We start from the raw sequence: 22,124 nt of genomic DNA, 5'->3' as shown, positions 1-22,124 counted from the left end.
CACCCACTCTCACGCCTTCCTCGTTTATGGCGTAGTCCCTCATCAACCGCAAGCTCCCGAAAACAGGTACAAAACAACGCCTGTCTAAATTAGAATGCCCACTTCCGCCCCGCTAAGAGCGATAGGCAAACACCCAGAACAAACGTTAACACACACCGGACCTCGGAAATTCATTCATGGGCGCCCCGCAACAACCAGAACGCGTCCGTTCGCCATCGGACTCTGTCGGCGCCGTGAACAATGGGTGCGGGCAGGGGACGCGTCGGGCCGACCACCTCCGGCTCCGCCAACAATCGGGCGCGCATCCGCTCGCCGCCGGCCGACACGGCCATCACTTATTTATTGTCGGCAAACAAACAGAATCGCTGGATGACAGGCGGCAAGACGGATGGACAGCTTACTTACACAGGCAGGACGCGGTCGGCAGCGCCGGCTCAATAATACATGACCGAAATTGATTGCAATTACAGCAGCACTAATTAGGCCGGCGCAGCGCGTTGGCGGCGGGACATCATTACGAGCCGGTTTGTTCGAGTTCAGAGTTTTACAACTTTTCGCAAAAGTTCCATCGGGAGTGCGTGGTTTGAATGGCAGCGTGGGAAGACCCATCGTTTGAGATGGCGAGCAATTAGCGGCGACAAACGTCCCCGCTTCGCCGCCGGAGGAGGGGGGGGGGGGGTTGAATGCCGTTTAATCGGAGCGGTTTCTCTCCGGCTGTCCGGTGACATAGAGCGGACAGCGGTCGTCGTCAGGTGTGGCGTACCCAAGAGGTGAGGTCAGAATGACTGGCAAACACATGGGTAGTGGATAAGGGAAGAACATGTTTGGCGAGCGGGCACGCGCTATTTTCAAGCATAAAGAGGACATTGATAGATGACTTACGCAGGCGTAGGGAGACGTTATTCTTTCGAGCGACCGTCGCGATCAGCAAAACGTCCTGAGCTGTATCGGACAACCGACATGTTACACGATCAAAAGTTCCCTATGTACGGTGGTGTCAAATCTGTATGATAATGGAAAGTGTTCCTTGTTAGTCACCAGCCACCCGTATCACATGCACGCTTCTGTTTCCTGGTGATTGTTTTAAAAAAAAAACATGAACTTTGACACTTAACATGACCAGAATATATGATATACATGATAACGCCAGACCAGGCGCACGTATTTGAAGCGATGATAACAAACGTAGCTGTGACGATCATAAGTTGGCCCGGCATTGAACAGGGTACTCGGCTACCCCCGAGTCACTTGGGCATCTTTTTTAGTCTTTCCAAATTTCTGTGATCAATCGGCTGATTTCGACAGCTTGAATTTCCATCGATAACTTTGGATCCTGCAACTCAGCCCATGGCTTTAACATGTCGGAGGTAAAACTGTGCCAAAATTCGTGAAAAAGTTCGTACGCACCAGAGCATCTGTTTTTGAAACCTGGTTTGGATACCCCACATTTGTGAACTGTTACGGCGGAACATTGCGCTTCATAAGCAAACTTCACCTTGTGGGGGGGGGGAAAACGATGGGGAGAAGGTGAAACTGTTTGATAGACAATTATGTGCACCATATACGCCTCCTGGGTGTTTTTTTGCGGTCAGACAAATTTCGGTTGACGTTTGATTTTTCCCTGACTTTTCATCAAGTCAGATCAACACAGCCCAGAGACAAAATAATGCGTTAGGAAAAAGGCACCAAACTATACCACATTACGCTTACAGTCACACATCAAGCAATTTCCCGAAGCTCAAAGCATAACAAAGCCATGCATATAAGAATGACCTGCCAATGGATGTGCAGACACATTTTTACGTTCTAAATTCACGCTAAATGTGTATGAATCAGTGCACCTAGTGACCTGTGATGAACTTATGCCCAGTGTAATGTGAAGCTGCCTGTGGCCTAGCATCCAGATCTCCAACAGTGTACCCTCATTTGGCTGATGATGCTGGGGGCCTCCCTGCAGCGTGCAAACGCCATTGTGTTGCAGGTTACAGTCCAAGCCCCTTAATGAGTTCGCATCAAACATCATAGCGCAAAATTAAATTGGGTGACCTGACATACCAGGTCAAGCGTGAACACCTCCTGTATGAGTGATATGTGCTTAGGAGGGTCTTTAAATACCTTGAAACCGTGATGTTATTTGAATGCTGAATGATGGAGACGGCGAAGCTGATTGCTGAACTATGATGAGCTACGCTGGATGACGGCCACATAAACTCTCGTTAGATAACCTTGTGTAACGTATTTGAACCCATTGACATGATACCAATATAGCATATCAAGCGGTGTGAAGAAACCGAGCAAAATCAATGACTTCTGCCCACGCAAGCTACTTGCGATAGCATTGATGTTCACACTTTGACCGGACGTACCCCGGATTGTGTAACCAAATGTTTCGATTTGATGGCTATAGTAATAATGTCACATGTCTTCGACATATTCGGATGTTGATGCAATTTTTCAGGAAGAGACATCATAAAAAGCCGGCAGGCAAATGCACTCCAGTTATAGTCGGATTAAGTATGTCAGCGACACACACGCTCCAACTGTGTCCAAAAGATAATTTGTGTTATATTATAGATAGCAGCCGACGCCGCGAAGGTGTCATGTATTCAAACGCGGCGTGGAAGTTATGCGAACACCACATATATTCAGGCTCAAAACTGTTACAATGGATCCCGTATGGAAGGAAAAATTGTTTGCTTGTGCAGTGAAGAAACCGTTTAGTGGAGCTGCCATTCAAAAGAAAGAACTCGAAGTTATGCATATTTCTGTGACACTGTCGAAATATCTCAGAATGGTTTGGATAATTGCATGTTTTTAAAACATTTTTTTTCTGGTTTAACCCTGCGAGTTTTGTGACCAAACTGGACTTTAAAAAGCTGCAGTGAATATCGCCCTCTAGTGCCCGCCACACCACAGTCACGACTCGCGGTACGCGGAGCCGGCGTGGTCGGTCTCGTTCACTGATCCCACACCAAGCACGCAGCTTGCGAACTGAACCAAATAAAATACAGAATGAACACCATATGGGTGTTGGCGAGGGTCCGTGCCAACGGCAGCCCTGCAAATGATCGTCAGCACTCAACAGCGCAAGGCTGTGGTGCCAGAAAATGAGGCATGCGGCTTTTGCATTCACCGTTCGTGTCAACCGACGTGTCAATGCTGTGTGACCCAGAGCCGCCGGACATCGTTTTGGAAGAGTCCTCCGAGGACATCCTGGTGCACGAGGACTCGTCGACCCGTCTGCGCTGCGTGGCCCGCGGCTACCCGACCCCGACCATCAGGTGGTTTCGCGAGGGTGACGCCAGTCGGCAGCTTCATTCCAGTCCAGGTGAGGCTCCGAGAGCGGAGTGGCTGGCTCTCTTCAGAGGGTGGTCAGAAGGGAGTCGCCACGCTCCCATGGGCAGCTCCACTCCAGTCCAGGTGAGGCTCCGAGAGCGAAGGGCCCTCTTCAGAAGGTGGTCAGAAAGGAGTCGCCACGCTCCCATGGGCAGCTCCACTCCAGTCCAGGTGAGGCTCCGAGAGCGAAGGGCCCTCTTCAGAAGGTGGTCAGAAAGGAGTCGCCACGCTCCCATGGGCAGCTCCACTCCAGTCCAGATGAGGCTCCGAGAGCGAAGGGCCCTCTTCAGAGGGTGGTCAGAAGGGAGCCGCTACGCTCCCATGGGCAGCTCCACTCCAGTCCTGGTGTGGCTCCGAGAGCGAAGGGCTCTCTTCAGAAGGTGGTCAGAAGGGAGCCGCTACGCTCCCATGGGCAGCTCCACTCCAGTCCAGGTGTGGCTCCGAGAGCGAAGGGCCCTCTTCAGAAGGTAGTCAGAAGGGAGTCGCCACGCTCTCGTCAGTGGAATGACGCGGAGGGCTGAGTGGAGCTCGGCGAGCCACCACGCGTGGATGCTGAGGTTACCGGTGTAGGCCAGGCTGTAACGCCACTGCTCAATCTCATGGCGTAAAGGACACACAACGGAATCGTGAATCTGAAAGATTCGAAGATAGCATGATTATATGTGGGAAAGTCGTAACTGGCATGATTTGCAGTATATTATTGACTGCCATATCGTGATGCTTTTTTTATTCGTTGCAAAACCCGTTCAATATTCACAACGGCCATGATGCACCCCCTGCAGTCGTTCCCCTGCCGGCCAAAGGTCGGACCTTGTTTAGATCATCCACCTCCCGTCCACGATCAATGTCTGATCGATGTTGATCTGAGATGCAGGCGCACGCCGGGCTGACGGGCTCAGCGAGCAGAGAACACGTGCTAACGATTTCCAAGCGTGCAGGGTCTGTTTTTAGCAGCAAATTACTGTGGAACCAAACACTTTCCCTTCAGAAACGTACTTAAATGTCGACGTACTCAAGAGGAAACTCTGAATTGCTCAAAACCATCTGTGCGTGCCACGATTGCACAAATAAGCACCATTCCACGTGGTAGAGTCGATCTGCAACGGAGCATAATGAGTATGGGACTTTTGGTCATGAACATCGTGACCCACGAGTCAACGAAGTCTGAAATTCCTTGCGTTGACTGTCGACAAAAGAACCTCTTTCCCAGATGATAATTCAAAGTACATGAATCGACGCGTCTTAGTGGATTAACTAGAGATTGAAGTTAGTGTAGAGTTTACTTTTCGTGACCCAATGGTGGGAAAAAATCGAATGTCATATTTTTGGTCCACTTTCTGACCGCTGTTGCGTTAAAATATCCTTCTCTAGTTCAATCGCAACAAAAAGTCAGCCATTCAACGTCAACTGCAACCCAACTTTAATTCAGCGTTGTCGATTTGCCGCAGGTCAGCAAGCGTGTACCTTGCGGACTGCAAGTATCATGGCCAACGATACAGTGAAGTTAACAACTGTTCATTTTGGCCTCCGAAGCGTAGCACTTTTTCTTACTTGGACCACAATAAGTCACAAATCAACGCGGAGGGTCGGTTTACCGGAGGCAGGGGTATGGAAGTTATGGAGTTTACATTTCGTGACCCAAGGATCGGTTAGTTTCATATTTACTTTTATGGTACCTAACACGATGAAGACAGCTTCCTACAGGCTGGTCACATTACAAAGCACACCATTCGACGCGGCGTTGTCGATTCACCCGTGGCGAATAACTGTGTATCTTGTGTAACATGAGAGTCACGACCCATGGGCAGGGACAGTGGAAACTCTCCAAAGCTGCGGGTGCAGACAAAAGTCATGTTTGGCTATTTCTATTCATTCGACGCTCATAGGGCCGGTGGGCACTTTCAGAGTTTGAGGCTGAAAGCCTGCTGGTCCACGGGTTTTCGTACCTCTGTCCACGAGTCTCTCCATCGAGTCACGAGTCATGCTGACGTTGTTCATTGTTGGCAAAGTTTAAAAGTCAAAGCTGTCCAAAAGGTAAGCTGTGGTTTGGCAAACCAAAGGTAGTTTGTCAGAGTGCCAGCAGCCAAAGTGGATAGTTTAAAAGTTTGTTCACCTGCGGAGCACAACGTTCATGATCGATATGTTCTACACGTACTTGGCTCTGGTAAATGGACTGGGCTGTGTCGAATGGTGTGCGTTTTGTAATCCCAACGCGGACAGATGGGTTTTGAGCGTGTCAGCATTTCTCTCAACGTCATCGTTTTAATACCTTTTTGTAAGGGCCCACCGGCCTACATCGCTGTATTGTGCGCGTAATCTTTTTTAATTTCGTCTGCGTTCGCAGCAGTTAATTAAACTGAGCCAATCAAAATGGAATCCAGCAAAGTCGTCATCAGCGGTAAAAACACGAAGTTGTGGTACTGATCTTATCTTTGTGCTACTATGACCTCGTAAATTCGAGCCAATGAAATTTGAAACCTGACATTTCAGAAGCAACTTCGGTCATTTGCCGTTTTCTCCTTTTCCTTATTACGAATGCCTGCCGATCATAACTATATGCTAATCACAGCATCTGCGGCGCGTCAAGATCTGACCGTGGATAAGCTGCTTGCGGTGCAACGTTATTCGTGGGGGATCACGCTGCTGGTTGGGGCGAGGAGGGGCAGATTTGGTCACCACCGTTGGGAATCTGTTAGTAGAACTGTTAGTGATGATAGGGACGTATATGTTGGACAGGCTATGTTGTGTGTGGTGTGTTTGTGTAGTTATAACGTTGGCGAAGAGCAGACAGAATTTGCGATAAACTCTGAGCGACCGCCTCCTGTTTTCCCCCTTTCCCAGCACGTAGATCTGTCCCGTCTAGCTGTTTTGGTCTCCAGCATGCGGTCTTTCGGTGGACATGTTCCCGCTTCCGTCGCCTCCGTCGCGTTTCCGGACTCCTGGCACATATTTTGATATCTCGTTCCACGTCTCCAGAATTATCATTTCTAACATCCCGTCTCCAGGCGTCTGCTGCCGGTTTTCCATGTCATTTCTCCAGTCTCTGGTCTCCGGTCCCCTTATGTTCCAACCGTCCCTCCTATCCAGACTACCGCCCAATCTCTGAAGCCAGCTCCTGTTCCCAACATCCAGTTTATCCTTTAAGCAATCTCCGGTCTCTCGTCTCTCACCTTGATCTCTCCCGTCTCCGTCCCTAGCCTGTTCTTGCCCGTCTCGTTGCCCCGGTCTCCCGTACACCACTCCGTCGTTCCGAGTGCTCTGTCTCCGGTCTGCGGCCCTCGATCTCCAGTCACGGTCTCCAATCTCTCAGCGGCCGGCGCCTCCTAGCCGCGCTCGCTTCACTGAGAGCCCATCACTCCGTCCGCCGAGATGCCAGCGCTTCAGCCCACCTCCCCAGACACGTATTCGCACCTGGCCTCTGCCGATTCAATTACACTAATAGAGCCGCCTGCTCTTTGTCCGTCCGATTTATGGCGGCTTTCGACGTCTCGCGGCCGCGCGGCCCCCTGCCGTCGGCGGACGTGCCGCCCTCAGCAGACGAACGAGCTGGCGTCGTCCGCGCCGCGGCCCGGTCTTCTGGGGGAGACGAGTCGAGCCTGGGGTGCGGTAACAGGACAGGGGATGAGTCGAGCCTTGGGTGCCGTAACGGGACAGGGGATGAGTCGAGCCTGGGGTGCCGTAACGGGACAGGGGATGAGTCGAGCCTTGGGTGCCGTAACGGGACAGGGGATGAGTCGAGTCTGGGGTGCCGTAACGGGACAGGGGATGAGTCGAGCCTGGAGTACCGTAACGGGGCAGGGGTGAGTCGAGCCTGGAGTACCGTAACGGGACAGGGGATGAGTCGAGCCTGGAGTACCTTAACGGGACAGGGGATGAGTCGAGCATTGGGTACAGTAACGGGACAGGAGATGAGTCAAGCCTTGGGTGCCGTAACGGGACAGGAGATGAGTCGAGCCTGGGGTGCAGTAACGGGACAGGGGATGAGTCGAGCCTGGAGTACTGTAACGGGACAGGGGTGAGTCGAGCCTGGAGTACCGTAACGGGACAGGGATGAGTCGAGCCTGGGGTACCGTAGCGGGACAGGGGATGAGTCGAGCCTTGGGTGCCGTAACGGGACAGGGGATGAGTCGAGCCTTGGGTGCCGTAACGGGACAGGGGATGAGTCGAGCCTGGAATACCGTAACGGGACAGGGGATGAGTCGAGCCTGGAGTACCGTAACGGGACAGGGGATGAGTCGAGCCTTGGGTGCCGTAACGGGACAGGGGATGAGTCGAGTCTGGGGTGCCGTAACGGGACAGGGGTGAGTCGAGCCTGGGGTGCCGTAACGGGACAGGGGATGAGTCGAGCCTTGGGTGCCGTAACGGGACAGGGGATGAGTCGAGTCTGGGGTGCCGTAACGGGACAGGGGTGAGTCGAGCCTGGGGTGCCGTAACGGGACAGGGGATGGATGAGTCGAGCCTGGGGTGCAGTAACGGGACGGGGGATGAGTCGAGCCTGGGGTGCAGTAACGGGACAGGGGATGAGTCGAGCCTTGGGTACAGTAAGGGGACAGGGGACGAGTCGAACCTGGGGTGCAGTAACGGGACAGGGGATGAGTCGAACCTGAAGTACCGTAACGGGACAGGGGATGAGTCGAGCCATGGGTGCTGTAACGGGACAGGGGATGAGTGAGCCATGGGTGTTGTAACGGGACAGGAGATGAGTCGAGCCTTGGGTGCCGTAACGGGACAAAGGATGAGTCGAGCCATGGGTGCTGCCACGTGCCAGGGTAAGTCAAACCGGCTGTCGAAGGGCGGGGATGAGTCTGTGGTAAAATATCCTTGTTTTGGCTATCACGAGATAGATGATGGTGATGAGATAGCTCGTTGATGACATGGCACGTACACAAGGATCTAATAGACTGAACATGATACAATGCTCCGCAGAAGCTTGATTTTTGTCGCAGTGATTTCGTCACTCTGCAGGTACCCCTAAAGGAACTTTGTGGGGTTTGAAACCGTTCTGATCTTTTGGGTACCGAGAGTCAGGTGATCAAACATAGCAAAAATAGCAATGTTTCCGTTAGTCTGCACCTGTTGACGAAAACATGCTTTTTAGCAATGATTTGTTCTCGTAGCAAAATTAACTTTTGAAAACTTGTGTTGGCATGCAGAATCTTTTGAAACCCTATGACATTTAAAGCGTTATATACATAAACCCATCCACACCAGCATGCGTACATTAATGCATGCGCCAACGCGTAGGCATGCATCAAGACATGTATGCATACCTAGCCGTTTGTGTGTATATTCCGCTATGCGGATAGACTGGCTTGCGTTATGCCTCTCGTCGGAGCCAAGGGACGGGGTATCTTTCCCTATCTTGTTTTTTCGTTGACGTTGATTAGGTGGTAACACCCAAACGCAGGCTGGAACACATTCGAGTCTCTTCATTTTCGTTCCGGGCGCGTATTTTTTGCTGACGTATGCGCCGCAGAAATCTCTCACTCCCACTTAAGTGGCGACATCTTGCCGCACTCGGTGGGTATAAGGAAGTTACAGCAGGCGCGTTTTTAGCAGCGTTTCGCAACGCCGGAGTAATTACCTGCGAGTCCCCTGGGCCCGGCGAGTTGGTGGCTTCTTTTCTGCGCCGGCTCGGTCCCCGTTTGAGAGTGTTTTCTTGTTACCTGAAAATGACCTCCCCAGAGCCCCGGAGGAAAACACAGCGATAATGCCAGCCGGCGTCTAATGAAAGCGCGTCGGCGTCCACATGCGCCGCGACCGGCCAGGACCAACGATGAGCCGTCCATCAGCTGTCTGAAAACCACGCCACGATTGCCGCCAGACACGACTTGGCTTTCGTGCGTCGTAAGTGGCGCCGGTTTTTCTGCGGCCCGTGCGGTCTCCGACGGCGATCGGCGCCCTCCCGGGTCGATCGGAAGACGCCCTGGGCCGGCTGACCTGTGACCCTTGGGTCGATGATCGCACCGGCGGCTCGCAGGACTCGACGCTCGGCGCAGAGCCTGAACCTCTCCATTCTGTCCATTCGGCGTAGTGCTGATGTGAGCTAAGACATGGTCGATGGGGAATGTGGACATAACTGTCCCTAGTGTCGATGGGTTCCAGGCCCCAGTGACTTTTAAACAGATTAGGATTTTTTATCATTTTCCATGTAAAACAAAGTAGCAATAAGAATATGAGACCCCAGTAATCTGCGGCGTGTAATCACACTCCTGGTGGGCCTCGGCTCACCGCCGACGGTAGGCGACCTGACCTGCCAGTGACTATTTAGGCCGCAGTGAGCGATGACACAGGTCGTGTTTACGATAGCGCTGGCGCATCTGCAGTGAGAAATGTGAGCCGCGGGTTCGCGGGTCCTGCAGCGGATGTTACCGGCAAGATTATACGTTCTGTCGACAGGCGATGACGCCAACTGTTTATGCCGCTTGTAGAAACATGACTCGCTGGATGTATATCGTTATGTATTTATGTACATAATCTCGCGATGCTAGAGCATGAATGCGCGCCTAGAGAGGCAAGGGCAGCCGACAATTTTCGTTACGGTGGTTTTGTTAGGCATTTTGTTGCAATCACAAAAGAGGAAACAGACCTTTTCGTCGTCATACATCTACGCATAAAATAAACCATGGATGTTTCGATGCATTAAGCATTACTCTCAGTCACCTCAAATAAATTTCCAATTGAATTATGCTTCGTAATTTAAACAATAAGATGACTTTGCCAAACGCACGCATGACCAGAAAAGTCGTTTGCTGTCAGAAATATTCGACCCTTCCACAGCAGCTTATATTTGTTCGCAAGGCCCGGCCATCACCTGTCCGGTTAAATGTACATTATTTTGCTACCCTTGCGTGCTCTCCATCCACGCAAAACAGCTTGTGCAACAAATTACAAGTTTCGTTGGAGCCTGGTTGCGGGAACACCCGCCGATTCCATGTTGAGACACCAAGAGACGCAAGTCGCGAGGCCACGAAACCAAGCAAGATCATGCGTGTGTCAATGTGACTTTACGAAGAACTCAGACACCGAGACTATATGGCGTCGCCTGTCTCTCACCCTGGCAGGAAAGGCGGGTAACGCGGGGAATCGAGCCCTGCGCCTGAGGTTGCCCAGACGGGCAGCTTACTAACCCAGATCGTACAGATCTGCTGTTCAAGATCACCCGGTATTTACCCACCCGGTTGTGTCGATGGAAATACAGAGGGTTGGTTAAAATTATTCGTAAATTTCAAACATGTTGCACATTTTACGATTACCGGTACTGATATTTTTCTCGACTTCTGATGCCCTCTGCAGCACGACAAACAGGAGCACAACAGGTCTCTAGCACAACTCCGCAGCACCAAATTGTAAGCCAAGCATGTATGCCAGGCTTACCATTCGACCCCAAACTGGGACGTTTCTTGCAGGCGACGACTCCTATGTCCTCTGCTGTCTGGATAAATCAAACAAGATAGGACAGCTCCCACGCCCCCAAGGCACACAATGCTCCTGCACTATATCGCGGCAGGATTGGTTGACGGCGGCATAACTTCATGAGGTGTCAAGTGATTGCCGCATTGCTGAACAGTTCCAGCCTTGTGTCGTCGATCACGCTTCGTTGGTGCGTGCTTTGGTCAGTGTAAACATTTCAGGAACCAGTTTCGATCATATATGTATATGTATATATATACATATATATATATATATATATATGCATATATATATATATATATATATATATATATATATATATATATATATATATACACATATACATATATATATATATATATATATATCTCTCTCTCTCTCTCTCTCTCTCTCTCTCTCTCTCTCTCTCCCTCTCTCTCTCTCCCTCTCTCTCTCTCTCTCTCTCTCCTCTCTCTCTCTCTCTCTCTCTCTCTCTCTCTCTCTTCTCGCTCTCTCTCTCTCTCTCTCTCTCTCTCTCTCTCTCTCTCTCTCTCTCTTTGTCGTCATCGATGGCTAGGCGATAAATAATAACGCCGGGTATTTCACCATTATGTGTCAGACATGTGAACGTGTCTCAGAAAGACGCACTATCTGATTAATCAATGGAGTGGCGTAGGCAACAACCCAGTGGGGTCAGGCTCACACGGGGCTAGGCCAAAATGTCATCGTGTTGTTTGTGCGTCGGTTATGTGTCATTTGAGCCTAATTTCGTTTTTCAAAAGTACTGCTGTTACTGTCTTGAACATAAATACCAAAGCTATTGACTTCGAGTCCTTTGAGGACTCATTCGGTTTTCCTGAGCGTTGCAAGGCAATCTTTTGCGCACGCGCGTGCGCCAAACTGTCCCGGGCACCACACGAGCTGCAATAAATGTCCCTGTGGCTCACACCGCCGCCCTTGCTTCAGGAGTAACCCTCAACGGTACGGACATCACGTTCTCGCCCGTGAGGCGGCACCACATGGCCGTGTACCTGTGCATCGCCTCCAACGGCTACCCTCCCTCCGTCTCCAAACGGATTGTGCTCCAGGTCCAGTGTGAGTGGTGTGATTGTGCTCCGAGGCCAGTGTGGGCGGTGTGATTGTGCTCCGAGGCCAGTGTGGGCGGTGTGATTGCACTCCGAGGGTAGTGTGGGCGGTGTGATTGTGCTCCGAGGGCAGTGTGAGTGGTGTGATTGTACTCCGAGGGCAGTGTGGGCGGTGTGATTGTGCTCCGAGGGCAGTGTGAGTGGTGTGATTGTACTCCGAGGCCAGTGTGGGCGGTGTGATTGTGCTCCGAGGCTAGTGTGAGTGGTGTGATTGTGTTCCGAGGGCAGTGTGAGTGGTGTGATTGTGCTCCGAGGCCAATGTGAGTGGTGTGATTGTGCTCCGAGGCCAGTGTGAGTGGTGTGATTGTGCTCCGAGGCCAGTGTGTGAGTGGTGTGATTGTGCTCCGAGGCCAGTGTGAGTGGTGTGATTGTGCTCCGAGGCCAGTGTGTGAGTGGTGTGATTGTGCTCCGAGGCCAGTGTGAGTGGTGTGATTGTGCTCCGAGGCCAGTGCAAACGGCTTGATTGCGTTCCAGGTTCAGTGTAACTTGGTTGGATGGTGATTGGCCCAGAGGGAATGGCTGGTTGCGTTTCAGGCTAGTTCAGATGGTTTGACTGTTGTAAGTGCAGTGCCAGGGGACTGGGATTCACTGTCGCAGCGTGGCGGCGCGGCTTCGGGGCAGGTCTGGCGCGAGCAAGCAGGTCGCCAGCACGATCGCTTGAGCATCAGTGTGAACTTTCTGCGCGTCTCTTGAGGACAGAGCACAGTACTCGAGTGCAGGCCTCAGCCTCGCCAGGTGTGCCTAAAGGTAGCCCCGGTACCAGCGCCGATTTGCTGTACTTTGATGTGTGTTGGTGTCGGAGCAGTGCGACAGCCAATTTTCTTTAATTTGGGTGCACCAGCTCCACAATGGCCATTCAGATGTAATGAATATGCAGGTCTTTATGGTGAAAAGGGATGTGATCGACAGCTTACCTTACATCTACACCGGCTGCTCACGTTATGGATGAGAAGCCTGATGTGTGGGCACCGTATCTATCCACGTACGGATACTCATTAGCTTTACGAATAGGAGCTTGGGCGTGGTCATAATATGGACAATCCCTATTATCAAGTACATAGCCACCGCCTGTGCCTTATCCCACCACGTGCCGGAGCTGGTTAACACGTGCGCGTTTGGCAGTCGCGCCGATGGTGAACGTGTCGGCGCCGCTGCTCCGGGCGGCCAAGGGTCTGCCCGTCAGCCTGCGCTGCGACACAGAGGCGCACCCCAGATCAGTGGCCTACTGGGTCAAGGCCAACTCCGGGGTCGTGGCCTCAGGTACGACCAATCAGTGGTGGCGGCGCAGTATCTGCGGCTGAGCGCCTGACGCGCATTTGAAATAAAGCTGAGCAAACATTACGGGGTTGAAATCAATGCTGCCAGATCCACCATGCGTTGTGACAGAAATGCTGCCACTATCTACCATGCGTTGTAACACAAATGCTGCCACTATCCACCATGCGTTGTGACAGAAATGCTGCCGCTATCTACCATGTGCTGTGACAGAAATGCTGCCGCTATCTGCCATGCGTTGTGACAGAAATGCTGCCGCTATCTTCCATGCGTTGAGTGCGTTCACAGTATAGTATATAGAGGCGAGAGACGAACGTAGCAGAACGCATGCTGGGCTGCGATTGTAATGCTCTCCCAAAATAACATCGTTGTCACCGTTTTGGATCCGCAGGGTCCAAGTACGAGGAGGAGGAAATTGTGCAGGGTTACAAGCTAACCATGCAGCTGAAGATATTCAAGGTGGACGGTGCCGACTTCACGTCTTACAAATGTGTCGTGAAAAACCCACTAGGAGAAGCGGAAGGCACCATACGCTTAGCAGGTGGGTTTCGACTGTCATGTCTCTGATTGTATTCGATAAACGTTATCAGTTGGCAGACCTATTCATTATTATGCCAGTATCTTGCTGCCTCCCCCGAATAGTGCCGAGACCTCTAGTTACGGAGGTAATCAAACACTTCGCATATTATGACCGGCATATTTGTAGGAGGTCTAAAATATCATCAACACATTCAACGAGACGCTTCCAGTTCTGACAATGGCTGTGATCTGAGATTTCATTTTGCGGTGTCGAAGCCTCTTTTTCCCTGCACCACTGAATTGGTAAGTGAACGTCGTGCCATGTGGTGGCATGTGCACAGGTGCGTTTAAGGTCGACTGGCGTGTACCGTTGTTGTACTTCTGATTGGGTGGTGAGGTGACTGACCGCACTCCGGGGCTGGCCGTCACAGGTGAGAGTGAGCTCACCCCGGGGCTGGTCGCCATAGGTGAAAGTGAGCTCACCCCGGGGCTGGTCGCCATAGGTGAGAGTAAGTGCACCCCAGGGCTGGTCGTCTCAGGTGAGAGTAAGCGCACCCCGGGGCTGGCCGTCTCAGGTGAAAGTGAGGTCACCACGGGACTGGCCGTCTCAGGTAAGAGCGAGCTCACCCCAAGGCTGCTGGTCTCAGGTGAGAACGAGCGCACCCCGGGGCTGGCCGTCTCAGGTGACAGTGAGCGCACCCAGATGAGCACCCGAGGCCGCCTCGGACGCCGCCCACCGGCGTCTATCGATTTACGGTTAAGCAGCGGTGATCACAGTACAGACACTTTCCATTAGTTGACACGAGAGTCGCAGATTTACGGTCCATTTGCGCCGAGCCGACCGGCCGTCCTGGTGTCACGAGAGAGCCCCGGCCGCGCCACCCGGTCAGAAGCGCGCTCTTTCAAGTTAATCGCCGTGTTTCGGCCGGCGCGTCCGTGCGATGATCGGTGACGGCGGGTCGGCACGACACTCCTGGCCGAGCCGCGGAGTTGGCCGCGCCGCGCCGTGCTGTTGTGGTGCAGCCGAATTTTAGCGGAGCTGGTGCGAGATTGGAGACTGGAGGAAGTGTCTCGCAGCCTAGTCTGTGGGTGACGCTGGGCTGTTTATATCCATTATTTCAGTTGGACCTTTGTGCGATGCCTACTCGTACTTGAAAAAGCCACCTGAGAAATTGCAATCAGTTTTTAAAGAACAAAATTTCAAGTTTTAACTCCTGACGAAAAACGGGCCGTTTTAGCTATTGGAACACGTTATACGAACACTTTTCATTAGGACTTGAACGCAAAAACCCACGCCATACCCTGCAGAAAGGTGACCGAACTTGGGCATCGTCACGCTCTTGACCTTTGAATTGGGTTTGTCGCGACGCGGGAGCCGTTACGCCTAGGACCGTTCTACAGGCTGCTAACCGTGGAATCACTGACCATGAAGTCCAGGCATGATTGGTGATGGAAGTAGGTCAACGAACACCATTCCGTGAGGTAGATATTTTCCATAACCCCATTTTACGAAGAAAAAGCGCATGCCCTACGGAAACTTCACACAGGAGGCATCAAAGACCCTCACCCCAAAAACATTTCGTGCCCCTGATGATTGGACTCGGGCGTTGTCGTACACCCCTAAGCGGAGTGCGGCGCCGGCAGAGCGTCAGCCGACGCCGGAGGAGCGGGTGGCGCTGCGCTCCGACTCGCGCGAGGAGGAGGCGCGCCGGCAGCGGGAGCGGCAGGCGCAGCTGGAGGCGGAGGAGCGGCGCCGCGAGCAGCGCCGGCTGGAGGAGAGCCGCCGCCAGCGGGACCGGCAGGCTGCGCGGCCCGACCCGGCGCGTCCCGACCACACCGACCAGCAGCACCGCCGACCTCAGACAGGTCAGCAGGCCCGGGCCAAACACGGGGCCGCCGACGGCGTGGGGCGGGCTACGGGGTCGCGCCGCTGGCAAGTAGGACAGTGGCATTGTAAGACATGAATACTATCTCGTCTATTTGCGGCGCGATATCGTATTCACATTATCAATTGTCATTCTTTGCCGAATCATTCTTGAATGTCACGTGGTCGTCAGTTTGGGGTCAACGCTGGATCGTTAATATCTGTCATCAGACAGGAGATCATGTCCCACTATCCCCAAAACAATGAAATTGGTGAACTTCTGAGCGTATGCGCATTGTTGTAGGTCATAAGGGGGCTGGCATGTAGACAAACTCGCGGAAGTGCCAGAATGCATCACTGGTGCCGACCTTACCTCGCTTGCTGACCTCGGCAGACATCGACACCAGCGTGGGCGTGAGCGAGCCGGCCGAGCCGCCGGGCCCGCCAGCCTTTAGCTCAGCTCCGCGCAGCCGGCCGGCCGGGCCCGACACACGGCTGCTGCTGCTGCCGCTGCTGCTGTCGCCGCTGCTGCTGTCGCTGCTGGCGGCTGAGCAGCTCGCCTGCTAGTGGCAGGCCACGCCGTGCCCGAGAGCGGTGCCAGGCAGCGGACGCCACCGATTTGGCCACTGCGGACCGCTATCCACGGAGGGCTGCCCCCCCCCCCCCCCACCAAGCCACATCAATTGGAGGACGAGCTGCCCCCTGGGGGAGCAGCTGCGAGGCGGAGGGTGTACCTCCGCCCCGGGTATTTGCCTGAGATCGGCCAGTAGGTTGGCCGCGGTTGAGGCGGTTCTTTGGGCTACAGGCAACTCGCGCTATTCCATAATCCAGTCAGTCGCAAGGAAACGGACTACCCTCATGCATTCCGCAACAAGAGAGGCATTTCTTGTTTTGTCAGTTAAGGGAACCATGAGATCGCTCGTCAGTATGGGGCGGGGAATAGCCAGCGAATGGCTCGTTTCACCCGTAAGCATATGCGCACGCCTCTGAAGCACCAACCATTTCGTTGATCAGTGGACCGGGCGGCCACGGGCTGCAACGGCCCAAGTTCCGCCAGACTGTGGACACCGTCGCCAAAGTCATAGCAGTCAGCGGATGACATCAGCTCCTTAAGCCACGCATGCAGAAGGCAGGCTCCGAAGTTGGGGCGGTCATTTGGCGAAATATGTTCTTGGAAGTCGGAAAAGATTGAAAGCAGAAGGGCTGTTAAGCCGGGATGGTGAGAAAGGCAAACCCTTCAAAAGCCATGGTATCACCAACGTCAGAAACGCGTGCGAGGTAGAAACAGTCAGGGACCAACCAGTTTAAAAGCCCCAAAGGAGAAGAGAATACATATATCCCTGGTCATGAAGCTTAGTGGAACATGTCTCCAGGGCCAGTGCGACGTTTGGTCGTATCGGTAGAACCTGTGGCCTCATGTTTCCCGGACAGATGGGTTTAAGGATAACTATTTGGGGCAAAGAAGGCAGAATGAACCTTTCAGGCCTGAAGCGCCCTGATGCATGAACACACGTCTCGCGCTCCAGTTTTTCAGTCCGGCGAATCTTTTCGCAGTCGAGTTGGTGTCGAATCGGTTTGACGGCTCCGGTTCGAACCGGTTTAATGGCTCCGGTTCGAACCGGTTTGATGGTTCCGGTTCGAACCGGTTCTGCATGAGGATATAGAATCGGCGTTCAAGGACACCTACGAAAGCTTCGGTGTATCGGTGATATAATGGGTGTCAGGCTGCACCACCCTACGCTTAGCCGGGTTGAGGCAAGTCTAAAAGAGATCGTAAGCATAGCTGTTGTTGAAGGACATACCCCATACATTGTAGATGACATTTCATCGAAGGCTGTAGTTCCTCTCCCAGTCGCGTCTGGTGGCTTTGGCGGTGCTATGTGCGAGCGAAAGCCGTTCGCTGAACACTTTTGGGGATGCACAAAGGACATGGAGGCTGCTGGTAGGAAATTTGAGGTTGACGCCCATTCCATTCTGTCAAACCAGAGTTTGTTTAAGCGTTTTAGAGCTGAAATGACCAATGCCGTACGCTGCCGAAGCACCAAGCCGAATTTTGTATACTTTTGTACAGCAGTGTCAGACTACGCCAGAAAATCACTAATGTAACGAGCGGATTAATTGTTTCCGAACAGAAGAACGTGCTTATCTGCGCACGTCGGCATAAACTCGCGCTGGTATGTTTGTTCATTTTGTCATTCGCTAGTGTTTGTTAGTCTCGTGTCTCTGCGACGCCGGACCGTTGAGCTGTGGAACCGGTTTCGACCATTGCTTTTCATGCGTTCGCGCAGTTGTAAAATAGCATTTTTCCGTGCCCATCCCAAGGCGAGGGGCAATCGCGATGATTTACAAGGTTGCACGGACAACCAATCTGTCCAAAAGGTTTGTATAATAACGAGTAACAGTTTGTGCACCACGAGTTTCAAGGAATTTCGCCTATTGTCGGTGAAAACCATGTGAACTTAATGTCGATGGTTGCAAAGACATTTCCTTTTAGAAAGCACGACAGCTTGACCAGGTCCGGCTGGGCCTGGATAGGCCAGAACGCTCATGTCACACATTTTATCAATTTAATTAGGACTAATCTGGCCTACGGTTTCGCTCATAACATTATTCTGAAAGATAAGCGCATGACCTGACAGCTTTACATGCCTGTTTCCAATCTGAAGCGCGCCCGGTGTGATGATCTACCGAATGGCATGACTCCTGTGTTTTGTGCATCCCGAAGGGTTCCGCCGAGCCACCATCCCCGGTCGGAAGCCGGGGGCTCGCCCGCGGGCGGCGGGACCGTCGGCCGGGCGAGAGCCGTTATCGATGTTACTGTTCATGGAAGGGAGACTCATTGCGACGGGGAGGGGCCCTTTGGCGCCTCGTTACCGGGAGTTACGGCGCCGAAGCGTGCAGCCAGCTTGACGGCGCTGAGTGCTGTGCAGGTGGGCTCGCTCGCTCGCGCGGCGACGACTGTGGCTCGGAACCGTGAACGATTTGTTGGTACTTCGAAACCGTCGGAGATGCGGCGTTGGTTTCTGAGCCACGACGGACCGCTGCTGCCAGGATAAGCTGTAGGCAGTGACACTAGTCACTAGGAACCGGCCGTCACCGGGGACGCCAGTCACCGGGACCGGCCGTCACCAGTGACACCAGTCACCAGGATCGGCCGTCACCGGGGACAGCTCTCAGCAGGGCAGACGTCACCAGGGACAGCTCTCAGCAGGGCAGACGTCACCAGGGACAGCTCTCAGCAGGGCAGACGTCACCGGGGACAGCTCTCAGCAGGGCAGACGTCACCGGGGACAGCTCTCAGCAGGGCAGACGTCACCACGGTCAGCCGTCACCGGCGATACCTGTTACTAGAGTTGGCCGTCACCACTCAGCTGCTATCAGGGGGCGGTGGTCACCGGCAGCAGTTCTGTGGGCTGGACGCCAGGGCGGTTCGTCGGAGTCCGCCTATATCCGGTCGGTGTGTTACCCCGCGCGGCTGCTGTTATGCGATGTGTGCGTCTGCTTCTCCAGTGCGTTTTGTTCAGCCTCCGCGGGCAGCCGAACGCTCAAGCGCCGGCCGGCCCAATGCCCTGTTTAACATGTGCAAATACAGCCGCCGTCCCAACGCGGCGTTTCTCGGAGCATCGGTGGAAGTGCGGAGGGCGTCCTGGGCGCTGGGAAACGCAGCACCGCGGCTGTTGGGATGGGGCGACAAATCATATTTAGGTGGCCTTCGTCTTCAATGAAGTTATAGGATCGACCTTAACACACGCCAGCTGTTTGGGCATACGATGATGTGCAGGAGGCGAATGTAGGCGTCAACTCTGGACGGCCAATGCGCGCACATGGGGGATGTCACCGAGACATGCTGATGTGGCCAAGCTGCCGAAAACGTATCTCTCACTGACAAGCGCGCAATGATTTACATGCTATACAGTCTGCAAGCCTTCTATTCCACACCAGAGGCGTAACCTAACCGTTCAGCATGGTTGCTGTTCGAAGCTTTTAAGACATGGGACATTTTTATATGACATTACCTGCATTACCTGCGTAGCTTTCGATGCTATTGATAGCTTTACATGAGAGAAATTTCTATTTCGAACGTTATCAAGGGTATTCCCGGGGCGTATCGCCGGACGCGGCCCTGCCCGCAGCAGACCAACAGCCACCGGGCCCTCCACTCCCTCCTCTCTCTCCCTCCTGCTGCTGCGGTTCATCGCACCCACTGCAGGCCCGTGCGCGCGCGGCGCAGCTTTCAATAACTGGCATGCTTCCGCGGGAGCACGAGGGTCAGCCGACATTGATCGACGCCAATAGCCATTGTTAGCGGCGAATAATGACGGCGGCAATCGTCGCTAATGATACAATCCGTGGGTGCGCCGCCGTGAAAGGGTGCGGCGACACAGGGGCCTGGGCGTGGTCACCGCGGATCCGGCGGGCGTGAGAGCAGACCGACGCCGTCGGCAACGGGGCGTGGCCTGTCCCCGACAGGTGCACAGTGCGCTTGGGGTTACAGGTATTTTTGCAGACAGCGTAACAAGCTCCATTTTCGATGGGGGTAGCTCAAACAGCTTCTACCGAAGAAGATCCATGAACAATTGGGTTCTTGGCTTCCGAATATCCAAGGCTCTGGACTCAGACATCTGAGACACAGAACAGGTCTTCCAAATTCCAGGATCTGCTTCCGGAGGTTCACATATCGACACATCTGAACGCGGAGCCCACCCACTGATTCCGAGGAAGCCGTAGTGTCCAGTGAACACCTGCCCCTCTCCTTGGAGACTGTCCACTCTTATTTCACTGTGCTTGCGGACCCACATCCAGTTCGTCCTCTGCCGCTCCTGCCGGCTGGTCACCCCACCGGGACCGGTGACGTATTTCCGGCCCCATCAGCGGCCCGCTGCGGCCGCGTCTGGCCGCAACGTGCGTCAAATCGGCGCCATCGGGCGGCGGATTTGGCCCGTCGGCGCCGGCCCGGGTGCCGTGCAGTCCACGCCGCCAGCCGTAACTCGGCCGGCCGGTCCGCCTGTTAATCCTGTCACACGGCCGGGTCGCCTCGGCCGCGCCGGTCACGTTAGTTACAGTCGGCGCCCCATACGCCTCAGATCGAGGTGGCACCGGCGCCGGGGACGCGGCGCATTCTCACGACCTGATTACGGCCACGCTGCAGCGGCCGGCGGCGCCCGGTGCTATGAATGGCAATGGCCTCATTGACCAGACAATATGCGGCACAATGTTTATGAAATTAGAGTAAATCGTGACTGTTTCGGCGCAGATGTGTGCGGCAGGGACCGGGGACGAGCACCACTGAACCAATCGTGTCCGCTCTCGAAATTACGGGCGCACTCGGAGCGGCGCTGCCTCCGAATGGCACACAAGTCCGGAACACGTCACCGCCAGCCGAGCCACGGGAATGCGCGCTGCCGCCGACACCGGGGCTGTCAGCGTCCAGCAGACACCAGCCCCACCAAGCAATGGTATATATTTGGAAGATTGTTCGTCTGGTCCCGTGTTACAAACGCCACTCAGCCACACGCACACGCGCACTCCCACACGCGTCCTGACTTCGTCCAACGACCAGGCCTTCAAGGCGCACTCTCCCACACGCGGCCAAGATAAAAGCGCACACAGCAGAGACGGGCCCCTACCACCACCGCTCGCGCAGCCCGCTCCGGCGGCCGCCGCGGCGCCGCACCCGCCCGCGCCCCGGCAGGCCGATGCATTATGAGATGAGCGCGCCGCGCGGCCGCAGGAGAGCGCGGCCGACTGTTAGTACAACGGAGCCGCCCGCCGCCGCGGCACAAGTCCGGATTAAAGGAACGCGTTAACATGTCGCTCTGATAAAACACACACGCGCGCGCGGGCTCGCGGCGGCCGCCTATCGCTTCCGCCGCCGCCGCTTGGTTTTGTTCTCGTTCGGCTCGACACCGGAGGCGGGGCTGGGCGACCTCTCCTGAAATGGTGGCGCCGGTCAGCAGTGCGCGCGCGCGACACAGCAGCCATCCTACGCGTGGCGAGCAGGCGGTCAGCCGACACCAGCGATGACACATGTTTGGCATCGATCTCGTCTAGTTGTCAGGCGAGAGACAGTCTTGTTCTAAATGCGTGAACTGTCGATCAAAAGCGTGATCTGCTCATACGCAGACTTGGGACTGTCTTTGCTGCTACACACGTATGTAATCATTCGATAGCATCCAAACCTGCCACCCACAGGAGCGGAACGCTGAGTCAGGCATCAAGTATATCTCTGATGCCCCACGTTATCAAGCGTCATACACAGTCCTGGCTCTTCTCCTCCGCGCCATGTCCGGAGCCGACCATGGCGCCGGCTACCCCCGACCCTGCCTCTCTCCCCTGCACCTTGGCGCCGGCTGTCTCCGACCCTGCCTCTGCCCCCTGCACCCTAACGCCGGCTGTCTCCGACCTTGCCTCTCTCGCCTGCACCCTGGCGCCGGCTGTCTCCGACCCTGCCTCTCTCGCCTGCACCCTGGCGCTGGCTGTCCCGGACCCTGCCCCTGTCCCCTGGACCCTGGCGATCACCAGACCTCACCTCTCCGCTGTCGTCCGAGTCCGTGCCGGTACTGTTGGCGTTGTTGTCGGCCGGCGCCGACACC

At 54.3% G+C, this 22,124-nt stretch overlaps 1 protein-coding gene and 1 long non-coding RNA gene across 2 annotated transcripts in view; one reads left to right on the top strand and one right to left on the bottom strand.

Moving 5' to 3' along the window:
• LOC119099779 (lachesin) overlaps positions 1-18,508 on the top strand; it is a 29,685-nt gene extending 11,177 nt beyond the window's left edge. The window contains exons 4-9 of the mRNA XM_037222851.1: positions 3,173-3,328; positions 11,695-11,823; positions 12,996-13,133; positions 13,540-13,689; positions 15,312-15,338; positions 18,462-18,508. Coding sequence (XP_037078746.1) covers positions 3,173-3,328; positions 11,695-11,823; positions 12,996-13,133; positions 13,540-13,689; positions 15,312-15,338; positions 18,462-18,508 — 647 coding nt within the window. The remainder of the gene's footprint in view (positions 1-3,172; positions 3,329-11,694; positions 11,824-12,995; positions 13,134-13,539; positions 13,690-15,311; positions 15,339-18,461) is intronic.
• Positions 18,509-20,976: 2,468 nt separating this feature from the next.
• Positions 20,977-22,124, bottom strand: LOC119100735 (uncharacterized). Its single transcript, XR_005094453.1, has 2 exons — positions 22,061-22,124; positions 20,977-21,463 (listed from the first exon to the last, which is right to left on the bottom strand). It is a non-coding gene; the product is annotated as an uncharacterized LOC119100735 (long non-coding RNA).

Source organism: Pollicipes pollicipes, unplaced genomic scaffold, assembly GCF_011947565.3.
Source record: "Pollicipes pollicipes isolate AB1234 unplaced genomic scaffold, Ppol_2.1 Scaffold_4881;HRSCAF=5763_pilon_pilon_pilon, whole genome shotgun sequence".
Lineage (NCBI taxonomy): Eukaryota > Metazoa > Arthropoda > Thecostraca > Pollicipedomorpha > Pollicipedidae > Pollicipes > Pollicipes pollicipes.
The sequence above is the reverse complement of the archived record's forward strand: the minus strand, read 5'-3'. Positions and strand labels throughout refer to the sequence as shown.